Here is a 16,838-nt window from a genome sequence, read left to right as displayed (position 1 = left end):
TATAAGTAGATATAAATAGTCTGATGGCAGCAACAGGGGGGGTACCATGAAGGGCGGAGGAGATAGCCAAACTCCCCATCACCACCAAGCCTGGGAGTGCCTCGAGAAAGAGGCTTGTACAGTCTCTGCTCCTTTCTTCCCTCTGCAGAGATAAACAACCTGATGATGATGATCTGACAGCTGCATGGCTGAGGCCTTCCCTCTTGCTTTTGTTATACATTTTGCAGAAGAAAAAAAAAAGAGTTGACGGGAGGGGTGAGGTTAATGTGTTGAGTGTAAGCAATTAGTCACTCAAACCATCGGCTTCTTCAATGGCAGGATCTGAGTGCCTCCGGTATTGTGCACGGCTCTGATAGTTTACCCCTCAAAATTTTCTGCCTGTATAATGTTTCTGAAAATATATCACAGGAACATAAAAGATTTAATGCATTGCTTTGTGCAGCCATTAGAGCTTGTAGTCAACTGAACCTCCTCAAAGCTCTTTCCTGGGTGCTGACAGTAATCCTGTTCTTAATTGCCAGTCAGAGAAGGGAGGAGTTAGGGGTTTGGAGTCTGGTCAGCTGCGAAGTTCACCATGAGGCCCACACAGAATGTTTCATTAAAGTACGTGTGTCTGTGTGTGTGTGTGTGTGTGTGTCTGTGTGTGTGTGTGTTGAGAAAATGATATATTTATTCGCAATGCAAAGAGAGTTCTGTTAGAATATTAGAGATGTGCGCCAGAGGAAGCAGATGTTTTGATTTTGCCTAGGCAGCTTCTGTGCTGACTTGAGGCTGGGCTTCCCAGCAAGTGTGTTTTCTTCACCTCTGATCCTTCCTCAAAGTAGAGAACACAGGTGCCATCTCTTTAGTAACCTTAAAGTGCCACCGCTCCCTATTAGTGCTTACAACATCTTTCTCTCTTAGCAACTTCTCTTAGTTCCAGGTAATTTTTTTTAAAGTCTTCATTCATTCAGATGCCAGATTTAATGCTGACATTTTAAATTCCTGATTTTTTTTTTTTTTTTTAAATCCTGTAATGTATCCTGGACTGAATCGTTACCAGTGAGGGGACTCTTAACAGGATCTATTCAACACATGTCCAAAAGTTTCTCAGCTTTCAGACTATATTTTTACTGAAAGCAGTGGTGTGTGTGTGTGTGTGTGTGTGTGTGTGCGCGCGCGCGCGCGCACACGCGCGCACAAAAATGGCATGACGTAATTTATAGGTACAGTCTGTGAAAGTAGCTTAGTGGTGAACACTGCATTTCATGGTACTTTTTCAAAAGTTAAGGGTCAATTGGGGTTATCAAATATATAGATAGGGCTCAACTCTGGAAACGGACATAAATTAGGAAGCCCACATAGCATGTGAGGAAATGTAGATGCTGAAGGGGGAACTGAATTACTGTGTAGACCTGACACCTCCTGAGCCCCCTGGAACAGTTTTACCTGTAAGAGGTTCACATGGACAAGAGCTTTCATCACGTGTCTGTCTGGGAGATGAGCATTCAGCAACTGAAAGATGAACCTGCTAGATGTCTCTTGGGAGGAGGCTTTGGGGTGACATACATTTTATATGTTCCATCATTAGCAGCAGAAAAGCTGTTGTGGTCCAGGCCGTCTTCTTGGTGTCTTTGGTGGAAATGTAGGAAGGGAAAGTTGAGAAAGATGGTTATCAAAAACAAGGGGGGGACTACAGATTGTGTAACAGACTTGGAGAGGTCATTTGAAAAGTGGGGTATCGCCAAAACAGAATTCAAAAGCTGGTTAGCTTGAGGTTCTGTCAGCGAGGCCCCTCTAAATGGCTAAGTTCTGATTTTTTGAGGTTTGTTATGGAATTGCAGTGTTTCCTGTGTTCGTTATCGGGGACACCTGACACAAAGAGGGGTAGGACAACACAGCAAGTGGAGGCATTGCACACAATTCAAGGGTTGAGCTCAGCAGACCCTGCCTCCTAGCCAGGAGGTTTGCTGATACCCCATAGTTTTGTCTTCCCAGCACCCCTGATTCATCTCCTGGACCCTAGCCTCAAGGGAGAAGCAGCTGGGTGGGCTTTCTAGGTATAGTTTTTTTTTCAGGCCTAAGGACAGCTTCAGCTAAAGTTCTTCTCAGAAGCCTTTTGCTTTCCCTTTGCGGTCTGGACCAGCTTTCTGGGATCCATCAGTTGACCTGAGGCCAAGAAGAAAGTTCTGGTGATGTTAGAAGTGGAGCCACTTAAGTTACTTACATGATGGTAAAGAAACGTAGACACTCTCCATCTCCCTCAGCCTGCCTCGTTTCCTTGGCTTGCTGTCTCAAGACTCCATGTTTTTCTTTTGATTTCATTCCCCATATGTAAACGTCAAAAGAAGTAGAGTAACACTCGCCCGTGTTGGACATGGGAAGGAATAACACTCATGATGCCTCCAGGCGCTTTCTGTTCCAGACACCCCACTGATGAGAACCCTCATTCTCAAGGCAGCAATGCATGCTACCCTTCCTTCTAGCTCAGAAAAAAGGGGGGGGGGGGGCATGAGGCTCAATGAATGGAAACAACCCACCTGAGAACACACAGCTAATAAGTGGTAGAACTACAATTTTAAGACAATTTGACTCAAAAAAAAAACCACATTCCTGGGTGGGTAATTATGCTGCACCAGGTACAGGCATTTGCACCAAGCTTGAAAATCTGAATTTAATCCCAGGAACCTAAATAGTGAAGGAGAGGACCAACTCCTGCAAGTTATCCTCTGACCTCTGACCTGACGTTCACGTCATGGTATACACAAACACACACACACACACACACACACACACACCCTCTCTCTCCATAAAATACAATTTAAAAAATTTCTAGCCAGCCATTATGTGACTCATACCTTTAAATCTCTGCATTTGGGTGGTGGATAATGCCAAAGGGTTCGGAATTGAAGGTCAACCTGGGCTACAAATATATGTGTAGATACAAAAGGAGGGGAAAGCAAAATTCTCTTAATAATACTCATATGGCTTCCACTCAAAACAACATCAAATGGAAAGAAAAGAATTATTCATTTTTTACTATGCCACTCTGCTTCAGCTGACAAAATGGATAAAAACAAAACTTTATCTTTAAAAAAAAATCACCAAATATTGAGGAGAATATAAAACAGCCAAAACATTCATTCTCTGCTGCAAGAATGTTAAGTTGGTGTAAGCATTCTGAAAACCCAGTGGCAGCATCCATTAGAGCTTATTGTACATATCCCTTATGACCCCCAAAAAGACATGTACCTAGTGCTCATTGTCATCAGTTATGCCAGATGAAAAGTAAAAGCAGCCTAGATAGATGTTCATCCACAGATAAATAAGATGGGTTAATTCCATACAATGGAATTCTCTATGACAGTAAAGACAAGCAGCCTATGGCTGTGTGCAACAACACAGATGACACCAGATATATGACAAGCCACAAAGGAGTTTGCAAAGATATATACAATCTATGGGATTGGGAGTTAGAATGATGGTTATCTTGGTGTGACCGGTGTGAATGAAGAACAGGATAAGAGGATTTCTGTCAGTCTAGTCATGTTACATGTTATGACCTAGAGGAAGTTATCCAGCACTGTAAACACGCTTGAGTTGTAGCCTTGAGAGTCACATATCTTATGACACCTTTGTTACAGTCAATGAAAATGTTTGTACTCAAAACAGTAACCGCTGAAGGAACTGGCTATCAGATGTCATCTATCCCTGGTCTTCCCAAGTGCTGAGATGGAAAACATATTAGAATGTGTACCCTCGCCCTCTTGTGGGAAATCTGTAAGAGAAGTCCCATCAGGTGGCAGGGCAGAATGACATTAGTAAGTATCAGGGACTGTGGTTGTCTTCACCACTTCTCAACAGCTGTGCAAATGTCTCCTCCCCTCCCCTCGTTTGGCAAGGCTTGCCAGACATCATAGAGCTTGTGAGTGGCAGAGCATGGTCTCCAGTAGTTGGTGGCAATTTTAAAGGTGATACAAACCGTAGCATGATAGACAATATCTTTGTTAGGCTTCTATTGCTGTGATAGACCACGATCAAAGACGACTTGAGAAGGAAAGGGTTTATTTGGCTTACGTATCCTGGATCAGGACCATATTCCCAGGAGTGGCACAACTTTTCAGTGAGTTCCCACATTCATCATTAACCAAGAAAATGCCCCGCAGAGATTTGTCTACAAGCAATCTGATGGAGCCATTTTCTCAAGTCCCTCTTCCCAGATGATCCTGGTTTGTGGCAAGTTGACAAAAATCACAACCAGCACAGTCAACTAGGGAACAATACTACATTTGGATACTACAAGGAGGATTCTAGTGGTCTCTATCTGGGGCCAGAAAACCTGGATGCACACTCAGACACTGCCCCACTTTTCTACAGTCATTGAATGTCTTGACATCATCTCAAACATGGATGAACTAGATTTACTCCCTGGAGTGTTAGTTACCTTTCAGCTCTGTGATTTGGTGATTTTTTCTATTTTAGTCTTCCTGTGCAGGGCATCTTCAAGTCCTGCATTTTTGAGCTTGATTCCACTATTGCATCATCTCCTTTGTACTTTCCCTGCATTCCCTTTTCCAGTAAGCAGGAGTAATGAAATACCTGTTGCCCTACACCAGCTTTCAGTTTTCTGTGACCTCTTAAGACTATATGATCCTGCCAGGCCTGGCGGCGCACACCTTTAATCCCAGCACTCAGGAGGCAGAGGCAGGTGGATCGCTGTGAGTTCAAGGCCAGCCTGGTCTACAAAGTGAGTCCAGGATAGCCAAGGCTACACAGAGAAACTCTGTCTCAAAAAACAAAAACAAAAAAGACTATACAATGCTAAAGATAGAAACTCTTTTTTTTTTTTTTTTTTTTTTTTTTTTTTTTTTTTTTTAATGCTTCCTGGGACAGTTCACATATCTTTTTATATATATACACAAATATTTATATTAAGAGAAAGTCCTCTTTGAATAATAAGTAAGAACCTTAGGCTATGCCAGACCAAAGATGAAGGTCTAGAAAAAATTTTCTTATTTATGTTTTCATCTGTTTTACTAGAGACCCCAGGAAAAATACTAACAGAATGGCTGGATTTTTTTTTTTCCTCAATTAGATGACTTTGCATCTCCCCAGAATACACTCATGAAAACAGAAGTTTGATCAGTGTTTAAGCATGAGGGGAAATCCAAGACCTTCCCAAATGGGACAGCTCCACTTAATTTAATGTCATTTTATTTTATGAGATAGTTAATAAACAGGTACTGTATTTGATCCTGTGAATTTAGTCCTTTATAGTCAGCTTTTTCAGCTCTAATAGAACTATAATTTTAATCATGATTATTGCTTTACATTTTAATTATAATTTGGTGTGGCTTAAGTATACATTTCTGAGAGTGATTGTGTAATGAAAACAGGAATTAGCTTTTCATTAACAAAATAATGGGAGAGTTCCCACTGCATTCTAGTCTGTGTTCAAGATCTAGGGGCTGGCCTAAAAATAGCAAAAGGGAACTTAACATCCTAGTTAGAAACATGCTTCTAAATTGGCTGTATTAGCAGCCCAAGTCTCTTTACTCCATCTTGCCTCGTCTTATTCTTTTCTTTTCGGCAAATTAAAAAAAAAAAAAAAATGGAGACAGACTTTGTGTTTTCTGAGATTTCAAAATATTTATTTATTTTTTTTATTTAGATAATTAGCACCATGGAGCCTCAGGTGTCAAATGGACCAACATCCAATACAAGCAATGGACCCTCCAGCAACAACAGAAACTGTCCTTCTCCCATGCAGACGGGCGCAGCCACCGACGACAGCAAAACTAACCTCATTGTCAACTACTTACCCCAGAATATGACCCAGGAGGAATTCAGGAGTCTCTTTGGGAGCATTGGTGAAATAGAATCCTGCAAACTCGTGAGAGACAAAATTACAGGTATGCTCTTCAACATTCGGGCTAGGGATTCACAGCAGATCTCAGACACACTGCATGTGTGTGGCAGTGCGTCTGAGTGTCTACACCACTCATCCTGCGCATGAGGATTACAGGTATATACGCCATAAGTTCACACCTCATGCACACATGTACACCGCAGAATGCCTCCCCGCAGGCTGACAGGACTAAGAAGCGGATGAAACTTTTGAAGTTCTTTTTACCTTTATGTGAAATGATTCTGTGGTTTTATACTCATTTGGTCTTAATCAGCTGCCACTACTTTTTTGTTTGTCTGTTTATTTGGATTTTGATTTTTCAAGACAAGGTTTCTCTGTGTAGACCAGGCTGGCCTTAAACTCAGAGATCTGACTGCCTCCCGAGTACTGGGATTAAAGACGTGTGCCACCACTTACTACCTTTTCTTTTCTTTCTTTCTTTCTTTTTTTTTTAAAGACAGGGTCTCATGTATTCCAGGCTGGCACTGGTTGGAAAGCTAAGGATGCCTCTGCATTCTGACTGCCATGACTGCTTCTATGAATGCTAGACATAAGGGCTTCATGCACGCTGGGCAAGTGCTCTACCAGCTGAGCTGTGCCCCCCCCGGCTCCTACTCTGCACTTCAGTCCTGAGTTCTGCTTTCTGTCTTTCCTCCCTTGTCTTCTCTCTGCTTCTAGTTCTTTCTTCTCTTCTCAGATGTTTGGTTTGTCTGTGCCCAGTTTTCTTCCGTATGTAACGGCAAGAGTTTTAAAGGGGGCCCAGAGGAAGATGACATAATTGCTCTTTGTCTCTGAGAAGAACAAGTGCCAGAGAGAGTAGATAATTCTAGAATGTAAATACTCTACGGAGGAAGGGAGATGCCTAATGAGGGTACATATGGGAGATATCTTATCTCATATTTGTTCATTTTAAAGATGCTCTTTAATTAATCGCGTTCCTCTTGACCTTGTGCTTAAAAACAAAGCAATACCCTTACTCCCATAGGACCTCAATAATCAGGATTTTAATGTTTTTCAGACAGTTATACTATGTCTGTTTGGGGAAATTTTTCCTATAATCTTATAGGAAGTGAGAATATTTTTTTTATTAATGAGCTGCATAATGAGGGCAGTGAAGCTGCTACCAGCAGTGCTCCACTCTTAAACTCGTTCACATCAGCCTTGAGTACTTGTCAGTTGTAAACGTTGACTGCTGTCTCAGGTTAACTGACAAGCAACTGGCTTGCAGAAGTAAAAATGAAGAGCTGTGAATGCCAGGATAAGACACCATCCCCATTTTAAATGTATACATGTACAACAAACAAATGCATTCTTTTATTCTTCTAACTCACAGGTAAATGTACCTCCTTTATAAACTAAGTACAAAGCTAACTATCAGAGCCATTTGCTACGTGTAAGTCACACAATTCCCCAACACAATTTCTTCAGCCATAAAATTGGAACATGATACTTAAAGAGTGTGTTGTGAGGACGAAGTAAGAGAGCGGCTTTATCACACCCAGAAGGATGACCATTGGAGTCCTTAGTCAGTGGAGGGTGCTATTTAGGAAGCTATAGCTAGTATCCATAAAGGAGTGTAGTCAATATGAAAATCTTACATCCAGACCCCCTAACGGGAGCAGGATTTCCAGCGTTTACCCATGTGTGCTGGATCTTCTGTTCTTTAACAAAAATGCCTGTGTTTTCATAAAGCCAATGTTTAGATTCCTTGAATAGTCTTTACATAATGGGATGATAATTCAAACCAAATTAAAACCAGTTAACCATATGATTCTTCCTCCCACTCCTATATAGAAAATGTATTTCGGGTCTTGCCTTACATTCTAAATTGAGACTCCGCGGCTGTATTAGTGAGTGGCTGTTACTAATCACCTTTCCAGGAGAGTTCCCCCAGAGTGGTAGGGTAGGGAGAGCTTTCTTTTTTTTTTTTTTTTTTTTTTTTTTTTTTTTTTTTTTTTGAGGACTGATTCATGGTGCTGTTCCTTGTTTTCTGAAGACACGTGTTTAAGCAAGCAGATTCCTTTACTGAAGGAATGCTAATTTGGTAGTTCACCGAGTGGATTTGAATAGGAGTGACAGCTTCGAAGACAGCCTTTAATTTGGTATACAAAACCAAAATTGTCAACTCTGGTTTGTTTAGCGCCCTATCGAGCACAAGCAGGGACATACAGCAGCGTCTGGCCTTAAAGACGAAGCTTATGGGTTGAAGGCAGAGATACAAATCGGGCATAAATTTATAATTATGTAATTTTTTTTAATTTCAGGCCAAAAAAAAAGACCCCTTATTTATAGAGAACTTATGGGAATGAGGCAGGGAAATACAGACAGACCAGAGATATTTGCCCTCATTTGGTAGCAGTGTTTAATAAAAGTAGAACTTACGGTTGTAAAGAGTGCTTATTAAATTCTTCATTTACACTACCTAATTAATTCTAGCATTTTAAATTAACAGTGAAACTGGTCCCTGCTGTACCATTCCATAGATGCAGCATATTTCCTCCATCCGCCAGTTGTTCAGGTTTAATTGGCTACGCCAAAAGTCAGCGAGGGAGGGGGAGATGCGGCTTTCGGGAGGTGCAGAATGGGGGGAAGCACCCTAACCATGGGACCCTCAGCGGCCTGCTTTGGGGTTCAGTCACAACACAGGTCAGCAAGAGTGAAGTATCACACCGGGCAAGTGAAAAGGCTGCGGCTAGTCCAAAAGTCAGGCTGAATGACATCATAGGTATTTTTGTTGCCCTGAATTTTAACATCCCAAGTCCCCCCTTTTCCTCCAACACCTCCTACAGATCTCAATGCATCTCGATCCTGTGAAGTTTACAAGAAGTTCTAAATACCCAGTGGGAGGACTTGGGGGAGGGGGAGCTGACAAAAAGATAAGAATTTAAGATTAAGATTTCCGAACCCCAAGCCAATCCCTAGGAGAGGTCGGTGGGTGGGGTCTGAGAAGTTCAGATCCCTAGAGAAGAAGAAATGCATGTGTTTATTGACCGCTTTAAGGGCAAGCCAGACTGACTCTTGGCCTGTGGCTGTTGTTGACTTCCCCGTGTGGGAACGCACAGAAGAAACGTGGTTGAGGCTGTTAGTGGTAAGAGGACACAATTCAACAAGCACTTAGTGCTGGGTACTTGCTAAGCACTGGACATACCTCACGCCGTCCCCACAGGGCACAGCTTGGGTAAGGAAACTGAAACAAGGCTCAACCCTCCTCTGTGAGCGCAGGAATCACCTAAAAGCCTGGTTTCATTGTGGGAACGTGTGCAAGGTGAAGGCAGCTCACACTCTCCACATAACTCAAAGCAACACTGTGTTCCTGGGAGGAGAGGTTGCTGGGTGCCCTTTAATGCACATCTATTGCACCAGGCCCTTAAACAAGGCTCCTGTGTAACAATATTTGTCATCCACTGGGGACATAGCTCAACTTGCAACTTTCTTCAAAGTTCAGGCGAGTTTATGGAAAGTACCAGATTCCAGGTCCCCTCTAGTTTTCTTGTACATCACCTGTTCACGCCTTCTTGGGAACACTCGACATGTCATTTTGCAAGTGGAAAAAGACACTTAATCTAGGTGCTCGGGAGACAAAAGATATATCCTGAGTTGTTTCTGGGGATAGCCATGGGCACGTGACGTCACAGAGAGCCAAGCCTTAGCTTTTTTCCTCCATCCACCTGCTGCTACAGAGAAAGGGGAAAGGAAATGTCATGTGACCCTCACAGTTTAGGCAAAGACCACCAAGCCAGGGAAGAATTGTGTGTTTCTTGTGGACTTCGGAGAATCCATTTAAGTTCCTAGTCTTTTTTTTCTTTACTAAGCACAAACTTCTCTGTGATTGGTATTTGTGAGAAAGAAGCATACAGCTTGGCCAGAACAGAATAAGGTAACTCAGGTACATCTAAAGTCAGGCCAGCTGTGTCTAAATTTTATTATTATAAATGTCTATCTTGTTACTGACCTACCCCTAAACAAGTAAAGAAGGGGTGGGTGGGGGAATAACAAGAGAAATTCCCTAGAGAGAGCTGTGGATATAGCTCAGTGGTAGTGTGCCTGCTTAGTTTACATTAGGCCCTAGTTCCAAAACAACACACAACAGACAGACAGACAGACAGACACACACACACACACACACACACACACACACACAATCTATAAAGAAAGAAATTAGTATTAGGCAGTACATACCTTTGAGATGCCTACTCAAAAAAAAAGACCTACATCCACACTTGATTTCCTTCTCCATGTGTCTGCACAGGCATAGCTTTTAAGAAAGTTCTCTGTCTGCACATTTAGACAAGTTACAGTTCTACAGGAGTTTTTAAGACTAGAGCAGTCCAAAAGCACTGCATTGCTCACTGAGGATTGGACAGACCCTAAACACTCGGGTGCCTGAGGGAAGTAGGTGTGTTAGCTGATGCTATTGCAGAAGGCAAGAATGATGGACCGAGGGAAGAAAGACTAAGAAACAGAGCTGCCATTTCACGTTTTTCTTCCTCTGTGCTTTGGCCACAGGAAGAACAGCTCTAAGGTGGAGGCGGCTCTTTGGAAGCAGTGGTCCAGTGTGAAGCTGCATTGCCAGATGAACTTAAGCATGCCAAAAATAACTACAACTTTGCTCAACACCAAATCTAACCCACCACTTCGTGTTTACCCTTTATAACACATCTTTGACTTTGTATCATCATTCGGTGACAAAAACAAAACAAGCACCTGGATGCCATGGTGATTTCTTTGCCAGTGTCTTTGTACCCGAGTTTGTATCTCTAATTTACAAAGGGGATCAACTCAGTGTCCATACAGTGACGTCAGAGTTCCTCCTCAGATCTGTAGAGAGCTAAGCAGCCTCCATGTCTCAGAGCAGCTGAGACCGGGATGGGGCACAGCAGTGGTGAGCCTTTCTGTATTACAGCTTCCAGGCCAACATGGTCTGCTAGATAAAGGAGAGCCCATGCGGCTCCAGGCTTGTTCTGTTTCCACCTCTGCTTTCAAGTCACTGCTTACCTGCAGTCAAACCTAGAGCAATTTGTGTGTGTGTATGTGTGTGTGTGTGTGTGTACATAGATACATACAGCTTTTTTTGAAATTACAATATAATCACATCATTCTCCCCTTTTGTCCCTCCAACTCTTCTCACCTGTCCCCCTCCCTCAAATTCATGGCCATTTTTTTTTCCTTTTTTCCCCTTTATTTATTTATTTAATCACTTTACAGCCTGATCCCAGCCTCCTCCCTCCTCGCCTCCCAGTCTCACCTGCATGTCCCCTCCTCCAATGCCCCTTCTCCTTCTTCGAAGAGAAAGGGAGGCTCTCAAGTGGTACCAATCCACTCTGACATCTCAAGTCACAGCAGAAATAAGAACTAAGCTCATCCTCCCCCACTGAAGCCAGACAAGGCAGCCCAGCTAGAGGAAAGGGATCCAAAGGCAGGCAACAGAGTCAGAGACAGCCCCTGACCCCATTGCTAGGGGCTTGTCCACTTTTTCAATTAAGTTGCTACATATTTTAACTTCTGATCTTCTTCGATTTCTTGAAATGCCTTTTATTTTCTAAATGCCTTAGATTTCAGTGTGATTAAACACAACCAAAATTATGCATGTCCAAGAAAATCCCAAGATATTGATTATCTAAATGAAGTTTTCTTATATGCACATGAGATGGGTATTTGCTAGTGAGGGCAAGAGTGTAGGAAACATCATCACTTATGAGCATGCTTTTTTTCCTCTGATTTGGAAAGATGGAGAGCACTGGGTCTCATGATTTGTATGTGTCACCTCCCTGAAGTCACCTTATAGGTGTGCCACAGAGAAGAATAAAAGAATTCTGATGTGTTGACTTGGAGAAGGGGTTAAGTACTGTTGCGGGAAGTTAGTGGCAAAATTTTAGATGTGGAGCAAATTTGGAAGCCTACATGGATTGCAAACTAGGAGAAGAGGAGTCTACCTTATGAAGGAGGACAAGACTGTCAGAATATTAAGTGTAGACAGCAAACCATGTAATCATGGTGCCTCTCACACACCCACCAAGGGCAGGGACCTTCCATTGCTTCTAATTAGAACTTGGCAGTTGAGTGGAGCTGTGAGGTTTAGCGTTTGCACTGGCACTTCAGGATTCTTCCAAGTGTTTCGTTTTGTTTGTACCCAGAATGGCAGTAGTCAGGATTATAGGCCAACTATGGTTCCCTTGGCCTCATGGTTATCTTCCTCTTCATCTCCCCCTCCAAATCTAACAGCCCTGCCCTGATTCCAAACTTGGGTAGGGAGCTATCCTCTCATGCCAGGAGAGATGTCTCAAGGGCTTATACCTAGGATGTGAGTCAGCTGGAGTGCTTTAAGGAGTTTCTATTTCTGTGCTTGAGATGACTGGTTGGTTCATAAGACCAATTCCCTGTTCACCCAGCCTCCTGTCTGTCTCCTAACACACACACACACATTCACACACACACTCACGTACTCACACATCTGTACACACACATGCACACACACTCACATATGTGTATATTCACATACATTCACACATATGTACACACACACACACACACACACTTCTCTGTAAAATGGCCAGGCGATTACAACTAGGAACTAAGAAGGAAGGTACTATAAAACTGAAATTTCCACACATTATCTAAAAATGTGCTTCATCAGATTCAGGAAAGGAGGAAAGTGCCTTCTGAAATGTGTACGGGGAAATTTATTTTCCTCATCTTCGGAGAGGTGTGGGAGTAGTGAGTTCCTTTTCAGTCGGCCTCACCCCATCCTGCATCTCCCTTTTATGCTCTGAACTGATGAACCCTGTGTCTGTCTTTATGCTTCATGAGCACTAAAAATCTTTTAAGTTGCCTTTTCCTTTTTTTCTACGGTGCCAAAATTGAACTTTGATAGGGGAAGATATTTCTAGTTTGGAGAAAAGATAAAATTCAGACAGAGGCTATCTATCTGTATAAGGCTTTTTACATTTGTAAAGCATTTTCAATCAGCCAACAGTATATATTTAGTGTCTACTCACTCAGACCAAATAAGCATTATTCTCTGCCCTCTCTTAAACTCTGTCAGGATTTATGAGGAAATCCAAAAATACAGCACATGCTACTACAGGGACCATGAGGGAGGAAAGGCTGGACATTGTACGGTCCTTGAGCTGCCGCCCACAGATATAAAAAGAGATAGGTGACCATCTTACGAAGCATAGCCACCTTTTCTACTTTCTAAGGTGGTTTGTTTCGGTTTAATCAAAGTCCAATCTCGCCTTTCCTATGCTTGACTATTAAACTTATTGAAATGAGCTAAGTAGATGGGTGAGTGAGTAAAAGGCTTACTGCACAAGCGTGGGGACCTGAGTTTGGATCCCAGCACCCACATACAGAGCCTGGAGGGGTGGTTTATACCTGTACTCACGATGCTGACCAATAGAGGCAGGAAGCTCCCTACAGCGTGATGGCTGCGCAGTTCTAGCCAAAGCAGTGAACTCCACGTGCAATGACCGACCTTGTCTCAGAAATAAAGTGGAGAGCAATTGAGGAAGACACCCGGCGCTGACCTCTGGCCCCCATGCACATGCACACACATGTACACATACACAACAAACACATCAACACATATATACCACATACATATGTATACACAAAAATCTTTGGAAAGGCAGCAATGAGAATTGATTCATAACAATGCAAGATGAAGACTTGACAGTGTGCCTGCTAGGTGTTAGCTGTGGTGGCAGGCATGCAGGATCTGCAGTTTCACTGAAATTTTCTATTTTCCATGATCAGTGGTTATTAACCCATTTTGCAGATGAGGGTTCCAAGCCTCGAACTGTCTGGGGAGAGGGGTTTGGTCTGTCTGACTGTAAAAACCTACACTCTTTCTTATTATCTTACCACTCTGTTTCTACTCCGTGAAGGTGAAGACAATATCAGCTTTGCATATTCAGAGGAATAAAGGATGACAGAAGACGGAGGGTGACACTAAGAACAAGTGTCAAAAAGAGTGGCCTTTAAACATAGCAAAAAATAGATTGTAGAAAATGCAATATATGGTAAGGAGGCCATTGATCCAAGCTTCAGAGGTATTGCTAAGGAGAAAATGTTTATGTCTCTTCACCCACCAGATTCGTATGCTGAAATCCTAGTCCTCAGAATAACTGGAAACAGGGCCTTTGCCCAAGTAATTAAGGTTAAATGAGGTCATGTGGATAGGATCCAACAATATTAGTATCCTAATGAGAAGGAGAAGAGAAAGCAGAGCTCTCTCTGCCTCTGCACATCAAGTAAGGCAGCCCTCTGAATGCCAGAACCCAATCATGCTGGTACCCTGATCTTGGGCTTCCAGCCTCCAGAATTAATTTATGTTTTTAAAAAAATCTACATGAATCAGAATATTTTGTATAAGCAACCCAAGCTGAGTAATATGAACATTATCAAAGAACAGTGAATGGAGCAGTTAGGGCTACTTCACAAGGTCGGTTTTCCATCCCCTCTTTGTCAATGAAGAAACTATAGCTCAGGGAGAGTAAGTACTTCATTCAAGGTTACAGCTAGTAAAGGAAGCTGAAAATTCAAGCCAAGCCTGGTAGTGCCTTCTACTTGCTAATAAATGGTCCTACCCAACATAGTCATCCTCCTGAGGTCAGGTTTGCTCACTGACTCTTTTTCCACATCATTTTATTTGCTGATTTATAAAGTCTGATTTTCTTTCTTTTTTTTTTAATTAATTTATTCAGATTACAACTCAGTTGTTGTCCCATCACTCATATCCTTCCTTTCCTCCTACCCTCCCACCCCCAGCCTATTCCCCTCTCTTAGGTCCATGTCCAAGGGGGATCTCCTCCCCCACTTTACGGTCACAGGCTAACAAGTCTCATCTTGGTAGTCTGCCTATTCTTTCTTTGAGTGCCACCAGGGCTCCCCACCAAGGGGGAGGTCGTCACCTACTCTGATCTAGCCAATGGACAGGACATCCTTCACAGTTACATGGAGAGCAGGGACTAACTCTGACATGAGCTCTGGTGCCCCCATAAGTCTGATTTTCTAATCAGCTCTCATTTCATACTTGACAGTCTGCTGAGCCGCGGGACCCAATCGACAAAAGGTGCATGCCCGGTTTTGAATACCAACTCTCCGTACTGTGGCTGCTTGAGAATTTCTCATCACTTTTGTCTTGAATAAGATTAAGTAATTCTCATTTGTGATATAAGCCATGTGTTGGCTCCCGTTGGTTGTCAGAGGCTTTTCTTTTTAGTGCTTTCTTTAACCTGTTGGAGCATCCAACATATGGAATTGTCCAAACTTTACCAGTGGCACCAGGGAAGCCCAAAGAAGACTTGAATTAATCATGTAGCGTATTTATCTTGCTCTAGCTCCTCCTCTTCGCCTTCCCCCTCCCCCTCAATTTCCTGCCCTCCTTCTTATTCTGTCTTATTATTTACACTTATGCCACTTTGAGCTGAAAGGACTTGAGTTGGCTTATAAGATAAAGAGTTAATCCTAAAATGGCTCAGTTAAAAAGACACCAGTGCAAAGTTAGTAAATTAAACATGATGTGTCTGAGAATGGACAGACAAGCTACCCAGAGTTCTCTTTCATAGGAAGGAAAAACAGATGTGACAACTTGCGTCGCCTTTTCAAGTGTCAACCAGGACCCCAGCTCCATCCTGTGCTTTCTACCAGCGTCTCCATAGCCCTTTCTCTGGATTTCGAGGTGTCTGGTTGTGGTGACAGCTGCCAGCTATAATCATGGCATTTTCCTTTGCTCTTATCTATTCCCTGGATCCAATTTGGATTGATTTTTTTTTTTAATGTGAAAGGCTGGCAGTAACATGGAGAAGCTGCCTGAGTGGAGTTCCTGTTTGTACAGCCTGAGATGTGTATACACTATATGCCAAGAGAACAGCTCCAAAGCAAGCCGTCCTTGCCTGCTGCCCTTCAGGGAAACTCTGCCTTGAGTCCCTGCAGGCTCCTCTCTCCCTTTACTTCGCAAGGTCGGGCACACAGGATTTGGTTTACTCCATGGCTTCCATCTTTTGGGTGAAGACTTCCATGGTTCTGGGCAGAACCCCAGTCTGGGCAAAATGTCTTGCTACTGACCATGAAACGGGAACCAGTTCTTATCTTCTTTTGCTCTTTCCCCTTGCTATCAGTGTAGCCCTGCCGATGAGACAGCCACCCTGGGTACAAAGGGACGAGCCCTACCCAAGAGCGCCACTGCCCCCAAACCTGTCCACATCCACCAAACACTTTCTACTCGGAATACCAAATAGCACATCAAACCATATCAAACCTAAATCATATTCAGTAATAGTTGCTGTCCCTGACACACACAGACACACACACACACACACACACACAGACACACACACACACACACACACACACACACACACATTTAATAGACGAGTCCTGACATTGCGTGAGTTGTTTTACCACCTCCTCAGACTATCACTTTCTCAATATCCAGTAAAGAGGAAAACTTTGTTTTGGTAGTGCTTGTGGGTTCAAACTTGTTGACACGCGTGAAGGCATTTTTCAGCAATAATGAATGACAAATTTGGTGGTTTGGGAAGACTGTGAGTAAAAGTCTTTAGTTCAATATTTGAAAACATTGAGATAAAATTTAAGATTGTTTTAATAATTAAACCATTTTAAGGGCTGTAGAAATACTTCAGTGAGTTAAGTACTTGCAAGGACCTGAGTTGGACTCACAGAAACGATGCTTTAAAAAAAAGAGAGAGAGAGAGAGAGAAAAAAAACAAAACAGGCATGGTATCCTGTTCTTATAATCCTGGTGCTGAGGAGACAGAGACAGGGAGATTCCCTAAGGCTCACTAGCCACCGGTCCTGCCGACTGCTCAAGATCCAGGTCAATGAAAGAATCTGTCTCAGGGGAAGAAAAAAAAAAGATGACGCATGAGAAATTACACCAAGCTTATCCTCAGACCTCCACACACATGCACACATATGCATAACATAC

General features: G+C 42.7%; 1 protein-coding gene across 8 annotated transcripts in view; it reads left to right on the top strand.

Annotated features, from left to right (window-relative positions):
* Positions 1–16,838, top strand: part of Elavl4 (ELAV like RNA binding protein 4) — a 142,999-nt gene that overhangs the window by 90,070 nt on the left and 36,091 nt on the right. For all 8 annotated transcript variants that reach the window (XM_051171340.1, XM_051171346.1, XM_051171337.1 and 5 more), the window contains exon 2: positions 5,651–5,891. In XM_051171340.1, the coding sequence (XP_051027297.1) occupies positions 5,651–5,891 (241 nt within the window). The remainder of the gene's footprint in view (positions 1–5,650; positions 5,892–16,838) is intronic.

The sequence above is a fragment of the Acomys russatus genome, chromosome 29 (genome assembly GCF_903995435.1).
Source record: "Acomys russatus chromosome 29, mAcoRus1.1, whole genome shotgun sequence".
NCBI classification, from domain to species: Eukaryota; Metazoa; Chordata; class Mammalia; order Rodentia; family Muridae; genus Acomys; species Acomys russatus.
The sequence above is the reverse complement of the archived record's forward strand: the minus strand, read 5'-3'. Positions and strand labels throughout refer to the sequence as shown.